This window comes from Diadema antillarum, unplaced genomic scaffold (genome assembly GCF_040938485.1).
Source record: "Diadema antillarum isolate AM-2024a unplaced genomic scaffold, OU_Dant_1.0 scf00000074, whole genome shotgun sequence".
Taxonomy (NCBI): domain Eukaryota; kingdom Metazoa; phylum Echinodermata; class Echinoidea; order Diadematoida; family Diadematidae; genus Diadema; species Diadema antillarum.
The window spans coordinates 4,597,952-4,612,515 of NW_027270963.1; the positions used below are offsets into that span (position 1 = coordinate 4,597,952).

At 38.7% G+C, this 14,564-nt stretch overlaps 1 protein-coding gene across 1 annotated transcript in view; it reads left to right on the top strand.

The window, feature by feature from the left end:
- Window positions 1–5,252: 5,252 nt before the first annotated feature.
- LOC139717379 (regulator of nonsense transcripts 2-like) overlaps window positions 5,253–14,564 on the top strand; it is a 36,886-nt gene continuing 27,574 nt past the window's right edge. The window contains exons 1-7 of the mRNA XM_071628882.1: window positions 5,253–5,333; window positions 6,079–7,142; window positions 8,664–8,862; window positions 9,923–9,970; window positions 10,893–11,054; window positions 12,141–12,392; window positions 14,197–14,244. Of these exons, the coding sequence (XP_071484983.1) occupies window positions 6,091–7,142; window positions 8,664–8,862; window positions 9,923–9,970; window positions 10,893–11,054; window positions 12,141–12,392; window positions 14,197–14,244 (1,761 nt within the window). The 5' untranslated portion in view covers window positions 5,253–5,333; window positions 6,079–6,090. The remainder of the gene's footprint in view (window positions 5,334–6,078; window positions 7,143–8,663; window positions 8,863–9,922; window positions 9,971–10,892; window positions 11,055–12,140; window positions 12,393–14,196; window positions 14,245–14,564) is intronic.

Genomic DNA, 14,564 nt, shown 5'->3' on the forward strand with positions numbered 1-14,564 from the left:
CATCAGGGCCTCTTTAGGGGCCTACTCAACAACAACAATCCATTAGACAAGGAAAGATAGGCCCTAGTAGTGTATGAAAGACCTCCTAATCCAAACCAGTTCAATGATTTCCTCGATGAATTTTCAATCTTACCTTACTAGCCGTTCACTTAGTCGTTAAGATCAATGACAGTAACTCCAGTCCGGTTACATTTAATTGCGGTGTCCCACAACTCACAAGGGTCTGTAGGTTGACCACTTCCGTTCTCTCTGTATCTTTCAAGGATTAGGCACATTTTTGAAAGACTTAACATTATCACTGTTATGCAGATGATATACAAATATTTGTGTCTTATATCACCAACCAGGATTGAACTCTCTGAAGCTTTAAAACCATTAGAATTGTGTATTGATGATGTTAAGACATGGGATGGAAAGAAATGGTCTGAAATTTAACGACAGTAAGTCATGCAGAATTTATTCTGATAGGATCCAAACAGAATGGGTTAGATGTTGTCCAAAGTGAATTCTGATACATGTTATGTTAGAAGTGGAAATAGTAATATTAAGCCTGCGAACAAAGTTCGTTATCTTGGTGTTTAACGCAAATCTGGCTTTCAAAGATCATATTTCATATGTACCCCAATCTGTAAGATTACATTTGCGTAACCTGAACTCAATTCGGAGATACATGTTTGTATTTAACTAAATCAGCGGCAGAAAAACTGATGCATGCTCTTATTTCGTCTCGTCTAGATTTCTGCAATTCTCTGCCTTGCAGCTTTCCACAAAAAGAACTCGGTAAACTCAGCGACGAATTGTGCCGCTAGATTGCTTACTTTCATGAAGAAAAATACACATACTACTCCAATACTTCTGTCCCTACACTGGGGGAGCATTCCTCCCCATCTCCCGCATTTTCTAAAATTCAGAATGCTTTTTGTGTTTTTTCTTTTTTTTCACCCTGTCATAATTATATCCATAAATGTCATTTATCATATTTTGTAATGTTGACATGATTATGCATATCTTATGTAAACAGGAGTTTATTTTGCTGGAGATCGAAAAATGAATGAATGAATGAATGAATGAATGAATGAATGAATGAATGAATGAATGAATGAATGAATGAATGAATGAACGAACGAACGAACGAACGAACGAATGAATGAACGAACGAATTAACAAACGAATGAATGAATGAATGAATGAATGAATAATGAATGAATGAATGAATGATATTTTCAATTAATAAAGTGAGAAAATAAATATTGAGGGAGCGAGGGTGAGGGGATATATCCCCTTCCGCACTGTGGAGCTTTTTCATTTTGATTAGAATTGAAATTTTATGATGATCTGAGCACATCGTAGCATGCACATTCGATGGAGCTTGGAAAGTGTCCAATCAAAAAATAGAGTGAAACGATATACGTAAGCCCAAACAAACTACCGGTACCTTCTGTAATATTGTGACATGATTTTCTCATTTACTGAGAAAACCATTTGAAATCCGATGTCTATAAGCAAAGCAGCGACCCCTCGCAGCAAGGGGAGAGTATGGCAGCGGTATACGCTCTCCCTCACGAGGGAGCTTAAATTACATTTTTAGATGTAAAATTCAACGATCTGATGCACACTTTTGGTGGAATATTTGGGAAATTTTTATTAAAAAAAGTGAGAAAATTAATATTCAGGGAGAATGTGAATAGGTAAACTATTGTACATCTGTCACATCTTGTTCCACGCGGTCGTCTTTACTACGTAAGTCTAAGGAGGTTGATATAGTGCTCATCGGCAATGACAAGTGGAGTGTATGGTGATACAGATGTACGACCACGATGGTGGATGAGGGGCATCAATATTCTACTTTTCAATTCAATTCAGTTCAATTATTTATCTTTTTTTTTCATTAAGAAAAAGAAAATACGTGATAAAGCAGCATATGTGTCTATTCGACTTCCATCCAGTTGGGAAGGACAGATCAGAGAACACAATATAAATCATATGCACAAATTGTATTAAAAAACAAACAAACAAACAAACAATGCACACTTTGCCATTGTAACAAAAAAGAATAAATAATCACAACGATGCAAAAGAGTGTTTTAGAAGTAGATGATATAGATGAGTATTCTCATTGTTGGATAACAAGAAACATAACCAGCAGATAAAGTGGAAAATCAATGTAAATTCTAATTGTTGAGTAATTATCATAGTCGATACTGACCAGCTATTCTTTGAAAATCCAAGGAAAAGAGGTTTGAAAACCCCTCTCCCACCTGCGTTCGGCCATAATGAGTCGAGAGTTGGTTCATGGCTCTCGGGTAGAGATCTCACTCACTACATTGAAGCGAGACGAAGCGAGAGTGGAAAGGTGGAGGGGGGATTAAATCTTATATGTCAATGGCATTAACTGTCTTTGGATTTCTTTTTTTTTTTATTGATTTGAAAACAGCAACAACCTTTTGTTGCATTTGGAACTTATACTATAAGTGGGAAGAAGTATAGGCCCTTTTCTTTGTCATTTTTAAAGCAGACCCTGGACACGCCAGCGGAGGGGTGTGTGTGTGTGTGTGTGTGTGTAGATGTGTGTGTGTGTGCGGATGCCCTCCAGTTCAGCGGAACCTGTACACGAATATAGCAAGGAGATGGATCATGGAAGAGAGATGACTCTCCCACCATATCCCTCCATCGCCGACATTTTGCCTAACTACTAGTATAATGAAAGCCTCCTAGTATATATACATTATTATTATCTTTTTAATGGAAGACAGACAGACGCGGGGCAATAGTAAGATACACTGAAATATAGTCGAGAAATTGGCCACAGGGGTAAAAATTATAAAAGAAATGTTGGGATGCCGGGGATTATTTTGTGTGTGTGTGTGTGTGTGTGTGTGTGTGTGTGTGTGTGTGTGTGTGTGTGTGTGTGTGTGTGTGTGTGTGTGTGTGCAGGGGGGGGGGGGAGACGGATCGGTTCAAACGCACACCCAACCCCCTCCCCTTTGTCAGCCTATAGTTCTTCTGGAACCCATTTTGCTTTTTTTCCATTTATATAGGTCTGTTTGTTATATGTTTTTTCGGGTGTCCCCCATTTTTTTTTAACATCTTTTTTTCCCCCCCTCACTGGGATATTTATTATTCTCTTTCATCTGTACACGTAATACATCATATTTCAAATAACATCATACTTTTTTCAAATACAATACAATATAATATATACATCAAGAAAAAATGTGTCTAAAGAGACACCATTTTTTCTGAAACACTTACAACTTATGATTATTTCTTGCAATGAATATCTCTTTATCATAATATTCCCTTATACTATATTTACATAAATCAAAACGAGGTATTATTTTTCTTATTTTACAAACATAAATTTCATATCTCACAAGTATGGTAATACAATTCAATGCCGAATTGTTAATACCCCCAAAATCAAATAATTTATTTTCCGTCGTAAATGTTATTTCTAACCCCGTGTTGACATTAATCCATTCTCTTACTTCAACCCACAATCTATCAACATATTGACACTCACTCAAAAAATGTAAAGTCTCAACATACACATTACAAAATGAACATTCTTTTCTTTCAACCAATCCAATTCTATTCAACATCTTTTTAATGAGGGACATTGATTGTAGATTAAACTTTTCAGTTTGCTTTGTTTTGTTTGTTTGCTTGTTTGTTCGTTTGTTTGTTTGTTTGTTTGTTTGTTTGTTTGTTTGTTTGTTTGTTTGTTTGTTTGTTTGTTTTCAGCAAGGATGCGAGCACGGACTAGGATTCAACCTCAAAATCTCCGGGCTGCGTCAACAATCCAGAGACTCGTTAACTTTAACTGGCCTTACTAAATTTACCGGTGGCCAGCTGTGCTACAGCTTTCTCTCAATGTTATGACTATGCGATATGAGGGGAAGGTCAGGAGCATGTTTAATCAAGTTCCATGACATTTGCTCCTGCAACAATAATTTATTGCTCCCATGAAATATATGCACGCTAAGCCAAACATAAATTCTCTATACCCACAACCCTAACCTGGCCTAGTATAACCCTTTAAGTCCTTGGAGAAAATAAGACCGGAGCAATAAGACCGGGGGGTGTTTCACAAAGCCGTTCGTAAAGTTACGAACGACTTACGAGCGACTAGTGATAAGTTCTTGTGCTAAATTATGGAAATTCTGATAAGTATAGAACATCAGAACTGATCACCAGTCGCTCGTAAGTTGTTCGTAACTTTACGAACAGCTTTATGAAACAGGGCCCTGAATTGTTGCAGGAGCAGAAACATCAAATCTTTGGGCTTTCCGGAGACACACGGAGATAACACTCGAATCTGTTTATGTGACTCCCTTTCGTTGCAAAAAAAGAAAGAAAGAAAAAAAGAGAGAAATCAAAAATACATGAACTGAGAAAAGACAACAACAAAAGTCTGTCACAGAACGCATAAGAGTTTGTTTGTTTGTTTGTTTGTTTGTTTGTTTGCTTGCTTGTTTGTTCGTTTTTAAATGATCGAGAAGACAAAAATGTGGTCGCAGGAAAGAAAAGCAAGATATGAAAAGAATGGATTAATGTCAACACGGGGTTAGAAATAACATTTACGACGGAAAATAGATTATTTGGTTTTGGGGGTATTAACAATGCGGCATTGAATTGTGTTACCATGCTTGTGAGATATAAAATTTGTGTTTGTAAAATAAGAAAAATAACACCTCGTTTTGATTTATGTAAATATAGTATAAGGGAATAATATGATAAAGAGAAATTTATTGCAAGAAATAATCATAAGTTGCTAGTGTTTCAGAAAAAATGGTGTCTCTTTAGACACCTTTTTTCTTGATGTATATTATATTGTATTGTATTTGAAAAAAGTATTATGTTGTTTGAAATATGATGTATTACGTGTACAGATGAAAGAGAGTAATAAATATCCCAGTGAGGGAAAAAAAATATGAAAAGGAATCAAGAACATGATATCGAATTATAAGCTATTCCTATCATAAGATGTTCGGTTATGAGTATGTATACACTGCAAGTGTTCTGGCGACATGATTAGCTTTGGTATCATAACAACTTATGACAGCATGTTGATGTTTTTGTTGATGTTGTTGTTATTTCCTTTTAAACACTTTCCAAGCGAAATAGACCAACACTGATGAATAATGCATTTCCTATTCATCGTGTGTGCTCGACGAGCACTAGCACTCGACTCGTGTCGCGATCGCGAATCGTCGGATCAAAATCGTGTAACCTCTGTTGACCCGCAGTCGCAGAATCCCAGCCGATACCCGTGATTGTCTGTCCTGTTGACACGACTGAAGTAGGCTTCTTTTGCTGGAGTGCTTGAATTCGTGAGTTTAATTCCGCCTGGATTGTATTTTCTGTGCTGAAAGAAGTGTTCTTGCCCTCGTAATGCCATAGCAGATCCTCAAATTTCACGCAATTTTAATTTTTGTGCAGCCACGAATGCCAGTTTCGTACGTCCGACAGTATTCGAATAGTCCCACCTATCGTTTTTGCTGTAACGTTTTAGTTTCGAATGTTTCGAAAGACATGAGCTGATGTGATGTGCATCACACAGTCTTGTCCACATTATCGGTCGAGAGATGACAGACATGTAGAAAAATCTAACAAGTTAGGTTTAGATCTGGTAGACCACATTCTATATTGTTTAGCTGAAATAAACCTGAATGTTACAATGTGTTGGAAGTAACAAAAACTTAAATCAGCACTTAAAAATTTTAGTAGTTACTCAGCACAGACTGTGTGGACATAGATTTTCGGATGTCACAGATCAGATCTTGGTGATTTTTTTCCTGTTTTTGTTTTTGTTTTTTTTTGCTTTCTCTAGACATAATCTGTGCAAAGTAAGTCTTCATTTTCCCCTTTTCATTGGTCAGATTTCATTTGGCTGCATAGATTGCATTGTATATCCCAATTTGAATTTGATTGAAGTGTATCCTTCAAGAGGCAGCAAACCTTCAAAGTTGGACTTCTTTAGGCACTGACTAAGAAAGTGCCACTATCTGGTATGTGGTGATCAGAAATGACTTTTGATTGCAGCTCATGCTTTAGTTTGTTTTGAACTCCTTGCAGAAAAGGAAAGGCATGGACACAGATCAAGGGGGAAACAACAATGGATCAGCGCAGACAGATGAGACGGCGTCAGCCAACAATCCAGCCGATCCGTGCAAGTCCCCATCCCAAAGTCTTCAGACAGATGGTATGCAGGAGACCCCAGGACAAGAGGATGGAGGAGTCTCAGAGGGTGGGGTATCTGTCGGCAACAAGGAATCTCTGACCGAATCTGAACATGTGGGAGAAAAAGGAACGGCATCCGTCGATAGTGAGCCAAATTTGCCCGAAGGAGAAACTCATATATCAGCAGGGGCAGAGGCTGAGACCGAGAACCCAGCGGAGCCAGTAGACCAGTCTGAAAATTGTAATCCTAAGAGTGTGGAGAATGATATGGTGCACACAGATGAAAAAATCAGTGATGGGCAAGTGGCTGGCACTGATAAGGATGCTGAAGTGAGCAGCATTGATGCTAGTTCTGCTGAAGTAGAACAAGGTGAAACAGCAACAGCATCTCATTCGCTTGAATGTAAAGATGACAATTCTGGAAATACTATCAGCGGAAGTGATGATGTCATAAAATCTGTAACAAAAGAGGGTGACAATAAGGCAGGGAATGACAATTCAGAGGAACATGCTGCCATCCCCGAACATGACAAAATAGCAGCAAAAGACCCTGCCAAAGTGCACGTAATACCAGTCAAAGTTGACAAGCAGAGTACGAAACATTCAGTTGATGCTGACACTCCGAGTAAAGAGAGAGGGGGCAAGTCATACTCGGCCCAGAGATCTGGCAGCAGGGGAGGAAAACGGAACGAGGAAGAAGCGAAGAAGGCCGAGGACAAGAACAAAACTGGCAAGGCAGCTCCCGAGGCTAAAGGAAGCGATGGAAGAGCAGTAAGGGAGGACAGGCGCGGACAGAGGAAAGGCAATGATGGGAAGGAGAAAGACAGAAGCAGAGACCCCGTTCCAGAGCAAGGGGGTCAAAGGTCTCGGGACAGGGACAAGGATAGAGACCGGGAAAGGGAAAAAGGAAGGGAGAAACAGAGAGGGGACCAGTACAAGGAGAAGGTGGCAGATCGCAGGTAGGCTGATCCTTGGATCTATTCAGCCATATTCAGGCAGTAAGAGAGGTCCAGTGAAGATTTGCGCAACAACAGAGTTCAGCATCCTGCTGAAAAGTTCAAGTTATTTCAGAAAGTCTTACTGGTGTAGAATGTATGCTTTGCGTAAGAGAGTCTGTAGATTACAATACAATCACTTACAAATATAAAGTGGTTTTTATGTGATTGTATGGCACAAATATATATCAGTGACATGCACAGGTCAGATCTGCATTTTTCAATATGCCTGATATAAGAATAAGAGTTTCAATCAAATATCTAAGTAATATAACCAAATATATTGTTTGAATACTAAGAGAGAGAGAGAGAGAGAGTTAAAAGGAAATGGAACCCAAATGTGGATGGAGTGAAAACAGCAATATTAGCAAAACACATTTCTGCAAAGTGTGAGGGAAATTTGAAATCCATTAAAAAAAATATGAATTTGTAATATTTTGGTGCCACCATTGCTGGATGAGTAGACTACAACAATGTCTATGATGTTAAGGCAGGATGATATAAAGAAAATATGGAGAGAATTCCACAAAGGTAAATCTTATATTGAGAAGTACACATTCCCAGGTGACTTGTTACTGACACATATTAAAGGTTATATTATTCCCCTTGCATTTTGAAAGAGGTAAGTCAAGTGCTCTTTCACTATTGCAAGAAAAGTGAGAATATATTGAATTTTCGAAATATTTTCTTTGTGCCCTTGTCCTGCGGTGATGTCACAAACTCCTGTAGTCTACTCGTCCAGCGATGGCAGCACCAAAATTTAGAAATTCATAACTTTGGAAAGGATTGTCCGATTTTTCCCAAATGTATTGATTTGTTCTAATACTATTTGTGCATTCACTCAATCCTCATATATACAGCATACTCCTGTTATAACGGAGTCCTCAGGACCGGTGGAGAATGGTTATCTTTTGTTATATCAAACTTTTGTAATGACCGAACAGTATAGTGTATAGACATACGTGGATTACAATTTGGGGACCTCAATTCTGATTTTCATTGTAACTAGAATTTTGAATAACTATTATAACAGGAGTACCAGTGGATGGTGGTTTCCTTTTGATATATTGAAATTTCATTATTACCGAACAGTGTTGTGTATAAACATGTAATATAGATGATAATTTGGGGACCTGAATTTTTATTTTGTTGTAACAAGAAAACAAGAATTTCGTTATAACTACTGTAAAACGAGGATTGTTAGCATCCATTGTCATTTTTCGCAAATTTTGTGAGGGCCATGATTCGCAAAATTAAAATGCATGTGAAAGTTCTTGTCTACACCATAAACACTGAAAGTTCTTGTCTACACTATACACACTGAATGTTAGAGGCAACTTGCGAAAATCTAATGCCACGAAAAAGGCTGTCGGCTCCAATTCGCGAAAATTTCATGCAGTGAAAATATGTTTTACAGTATGTTCGTTATATGGGGAGTGCACTGTATGATGGTTTCATTCTCCTTTTATTCCATTTTCATTTCAGGAGAGAGACAGATTCAAGAGGATCCAAGAGGAAGGAGGAGGACCACCACCACAAGTCCAAGTCAAGAGAAGACAGAATGAAGGAGGAGGAGGAGAAAAGGAAAAAGGAGGAGGAAGCTAAAAAGATTGAAAATGAGAAGAAAAAAGAAGAAGAAAGGATACGACTTGAAGAAGAGAAGAAAAAGAAGGAGGAAGAACAGGCAAGTTTCTCCTAGAGTAAATGCCAAGACTACTTGATGTAGTGTTGATTTTGTCATTTATGATGAGCAATGCAATGTCATTGTTCAGGTACATACATCTATGCCCTGTGTATCAATGTGAAATTACATGGATGGTAATGTAAGTAATGATGATGATATTAATGGTAATATGGTGACATCATTCTAACTTTTTGCACAGTCATATGGTATATGTTTCTGGGTTCCAACAAGCTGTATGAGTAATGCTCTATGCTAAGGATATTAAAGAAATTGCGGTGGATTGTATTTCTCACTGTATTTAGATGAGAGTTTAAGTGTGGAAGCAGGATATGTTCAAGGGGAAGGCTAGTAACTGATCGGTGGGAATCGGTGGGAATGCTGGAGGATGATTGTTCCAATCCTTGTGGTATTCATTTAAGAGTACATTATATATCTATTGTTGTGTGAAAATTATTTGCTTCAGAATGGTCTCATATTCAAGTAATGTGCTGTTTAATGTTTCCAGGTTAGCGTGCCTGGTCAGTGACGGGGCATTAATCTGCACATTACTTGAATATGAGACCGTTCTGAAGCAAATAATTTGTCACAACAGTAGATATATAATGTACTCTTAAATGAATCCGACAAGGATTGGAACAATCATCCCTCAGCATTCCCACTGATTCCCACTGATTGGTTACTAGCCATCCCCTTTAAATGATAATGCGTCAATATCCTAAGTTTCCATGGGATGAAAACTGCTAGATATATGTGATGAGAGAAGAGACAGGTGACTGGATAGAGAAGAGAACAGTCCAAGCAGTGAGCACTGATGATGACAAGCTTTCTCTTCCCCAACCCTCCCCCCCCCCCATAAAAAGAAAAATAGCCAACAAAATTAAAACAAAGAAACAAATAGAAGAAACCATTCTAAGCAGTAAGGGATTAGATTTATTTTCAAGTCAGGATTTGTGCATTTCTTCCTCTTATATTGAAAGTATATGAGGTGGTTTTCATGGGCAATACATATATTATATATATAAATGTGGTTTTAATACTTGTTTCTGTTGTGAAATCTTAGAAAAGAATGGAGGAAGAAGCTGCCAGGCGAAGAGAGGAGGAAGAAGAGGTGAGTTGTTTGTTTTTCTTTTCGTCAAGTTTTCAGAAACTAATCCTATATATACTTTAATCGTACTTAACTTTTTTTTTTTCTTATAGAAGTTTGGGGCATTTTGTAGATGTCTGATTAACAGGTACCATCTATGAGGGAAAATGTAATCCAAAAGAATCCCAGTTTTCAAGCATAAACCCAAATTCAGGCCTTGGTAGTATCAAAGTTCAGGCCCTTTCTTGTATGGAGTAGCTTCATGTAGATGCATATCAGACCCTTTCTTTTATTCTAACTGTCATCTCTGTAATCCAGAGACAAACTTGATGAACTGAAAGAAAAATGATGAAATATCGAATTAAGTCAGAATTATATCAAGAATATTGCAACCATTGGACTGCCATTGACCGCCTGAAAAAAGGTAGTTCTGAAGCAACTGCAAAAAGTTGCGGTGGTCGTCATGTGACTGTAATGATGAGACATACACAAAACTTGAGATTTATTCACAAAATGTTCTGTATTGTACTCAGAAGAAACATTTTTGTTATGATTCTGTTCATGATAGAACCACATGCAATATGTTCTTGTGCATGTCCAAGACAAGAGGACTCAAGAACAAGGGGAATTTTCTCTAGGATATGATAAAGCCATACGAGCAAGGTGGCACATGCAAGATCCGTGTAGAATGTAGCATGCCTTTTTACATGTGATTATGAATTTCTGTTTGTATATTTCACTTCCCTTGCAGTTACTTTAATGTGTGTGTGTGTATATATTTATATTATGCCATGTATTTAAGGTGATTTTTTTTCTTTTTTTGTCTTGAGGATTTGTTCTGCAAGTGAGCTTTCATGAGAGAGTGACCAAGATAGATGATTGCATATATACTGGCAAATACTGCCTTGAATCCCTTGTTCTAACTTTGTATGCTTTTGCTATGTAGAAATTGGCAAGAGAAACGCACGCAGAGGCGCTGGAGAGGAAAGAAACCAAAATTGCCACCAGGACCAAGAACCTTGGGGCATCCTCAAATTGGCCCGACGAGGATTTCTTTGTGAAACTGGACTCGAGTCTCAAGAAGAACACTGCCTTCATTAGGAAACTGGTAGGTGTTGTGTTTGTGTATGGGGGAGGGGGGAGGGGAGTACAAAGAACTTTAAGTTTGCCAATATGCAAATGATGCACAGGTCTGAGTGCGTCAGTCGGAATTGTGTGCATAAGGTAACTATGGAATGCTTAACTGACGAGGCGAAGCCGAGTGGGTTTAGGCTAAATTCCATAGTTGATGCATCATGCGTTACCCTGGGGTACCATTGTACTCTGGGGTACCACGTTGTGTAGTGCCACCTCACGTCCACTCGAGGACAGCCGCAGAGAAATGCATGCACTGTGTGTGCATCTACAGTCATTCCCATGCCACTGCATGTGATACTATGCATGCATGGTATGCTGTGCTGGCATTATAGCGTGTGCTTCAGTGCAGCGCAGTGTAGTGCAGTGGCTAGCGTGCACTAGCTCCAGCACCAAAATAACTTCCCAATTTTTGGCACCCAGGGTACAACCTTTTAAAAAAAAAAGATAATTCTACAAAATGGCTGATTTTTATTTGGTACCCCGGGATACCATTTATGTCATCAGTTACCGCATGCACACTATATTCTGCCTGACGCAGGAAAAGACATGTGCATCATCTGTGTTAATATAGAATGGGTACTTTTCTTGCCAAAAATTCTCGCTACCCATTCTTTAATCTGAAATGTATTTGCCGTACATACTTGTACAGTTTAGAATCAGAAGGATGTATGGCCTTGTGAGGGTCATGTTCTCTTTATTATCATATTACAATCTGTAAAACAGTCACATCATGTTTGAAAATCATCTGAAGACATTGAAAAGTAGTCTTCAGGCACAGGTGGTCCCTAAAAACAGTCCCACTGCAAACAAACTGCATAGGAGGAAATAAAATGCATATTTGCATTTGCTCTTTCTGTTCTGATTTTACTCTATTTTTTACTCTAGTTATGAAAGCCAACCTGAACATAAAGTGAGGATTTACATTTTAAGACTTTAGTACAGAGTAGTAGAAGTATGTGCTATATTTTGTTTTTATGTCAACTGATATGGCAACAAGGAGACGATGAAGTGTTTCACAACTGAAACCATGCTCTGTGTCTCCTCCGCTATTTGGCAGAAAATGCTGACGGAGCAGCAGAGGGACTCGCTGGCCAAGGAGTTCCAGGGACTGAACCTGACCAAGTACGTCGGGGAGGCGGCCATCGCGTTCTGCGAGGCCAAGCTCAAGATGGCGGACATCGGCTGCGCCATCTACCTCAGCTCCCTGTTCCACCAGCGCTACAGCGAGTTCTCCACGCAGCTCCTGCAGGGCATACAGAGGGCGCTACCACCGCCTGTCAAGAAAGAGGACAAGGATGCCAAACAACCGGTAAACTTTATTAGAGTAGAAGCTCGTCTGTATTGGAAATTCAACTGAAATTGGTGTTAAACTTTTGATCTGAATACAAGCTGTTTACCTCAGGAATTTTCAGTTAAGGAAGCAATCTACATCAGGGCCTACCAACCTTCTCTCAATAAAGACAGGGGGCGCTACAAACTTCTCAAAGCGTATGAGCGGCTTATCAACCATCACCAGACCGGTCATTCCGCTGATGAAGGCTGTAATGTTGACAGCTGAAAATTCCACAGGTAAATTTCTTGTATTGAGATCAAAAGTTTAACACCAATTTCAGTTCAACCGGTAAACTTGAAATGGTATTCATTGTCGTCTTTAGCTTCAATAGCTGTATCTGTACTTCCTGCATGCAGCCAATCAACTGGACAGGAAGTGATTGTATTGAACGGTGAACATATCCCTTTCATGCAAAACATGCAAGGTGGTCATAAATATCAGGGTTTTTTTCCTTGTTTTCATTTCATTTTCAACAAACCAAGCTGAAATGCAAGTGTCAATGAACAATAAACTCTATGTGATTCTAATATTGGGATGATTAAATCACAATGTACTTATGTCTGAATTGGTATGGGAAGTTGTTGAGCGGTCCATCACCTCATTTAAAGTCCATTTCAGCTCTGAACAAGTTTGTTGTCCCCGCCGAACGAGTTCGAGCAGGGGACTATGAAACGGGCTCCGTACGTGTGTGTGTCCGTGCATCCGTGCGTCCGTCCGTCCGTCTGTCTGTGTGTATGTCCATGTGTGATCAAAATGTTCAATTTGCTACTTCTCTGTCATTTATGAGCCAATTTTGATTCTGTTTGCTGTATATGGTAGCACTACATGGGAGCTTTGAAATTTTTACACAGAATTTCAGTTGTGACCTTTGACCTTGACCTTTGACCTATATTGTACATTTTGCTGCAAAATGCTACTACTTTGCCATTTCTAACCCGATTTCGATTCCGTTTGCTTTATGTGATGGCACTAGGTGAGGGCTTCAAAACTTTTACCCAGAATTTTGACCTTTGACTTCTTTGACCTTTGACCTTGATTTTTGACCTATGTTGTACATTTTGCTACAAAATGCTACTCCTTCGCCATTTCTAACCTGATTTCGATTCCGTTTGCTTTATGTGATGGCACTAGGTGAGGGCTTCCAAACTTCTACACAGAATTTTGACCTTTGACTTCTTTGACCTTTGACCTTGATTTTTGACCTATGTTGTACATTTTGCTACAAAATGCTACTCCTTCGCCATTTCTAACCTGATTTTGATTCCGTTTGCTTTATGTGATGGCACTAGGTGAGGGCTTCCAAACTTCTACACAGAATTTTGACCTTTGACTTCTTTGACCTTTGACCTTGATTTTTGACCTATATTCTACATTTTGCTACAAAATGCTACTCCTTCGTCATTTCTAACCCGATTTCGATTCCGTGTGCTTTCTGTGATGGCAGTAGGTGAGGGCTTCCAAACTTCTACACAGAATTTTAACCTTTGACTTCTTTGACCTTTGACCTTGATTTTTGACCTATATTGTACATTGGCTACAAAATGCTACTCCTTCGCCATTTCTAACCCGATTTCGATTCCGTTTGCTTTATGTGATGGCTCTAGGTGAGGGCTTCAAAACTTCTACACAGAATTTTGACCTTTGACTTATTTGACGTTTGACCTTGATTTTTAACCTATATTGTACATTTTGCTACAAAATGCTACTTCCGGCGGGGACATATATTACGCACCGCGTAATTTCTACTTTTCCTTGTTTGTTTTGCCCTGTTTATTCACAGATCATCTTTGACAGCAAGATCAGGGTTGAGTTGCGCTTCCTAGCAGAGGTGAGATTATTTTTTTTCTTTATATGAAATGTAAATGTTTCCCATGTACATAATTGTTTTTTTATTCAATGCCAACATTAATTACGTGGTACAGTGTATTCTCATATCAAGTGCATTGACAGTACTCATCTGTTATGTTTGATTTCAAGCGAAAATATCTTATCTTCTGCTGTGTGTGTATGTATGCATGTATGTTTTGAATTTGTGTGCATGCATGCTTGTGTGCCTATTGAGACTGTAGCAAATGAGAAACTGTGAGTCAAAAGTGATTATTACAGACAGAGATATGGTACTTTCAAGAAGAGTGTGGTTGTGATCCT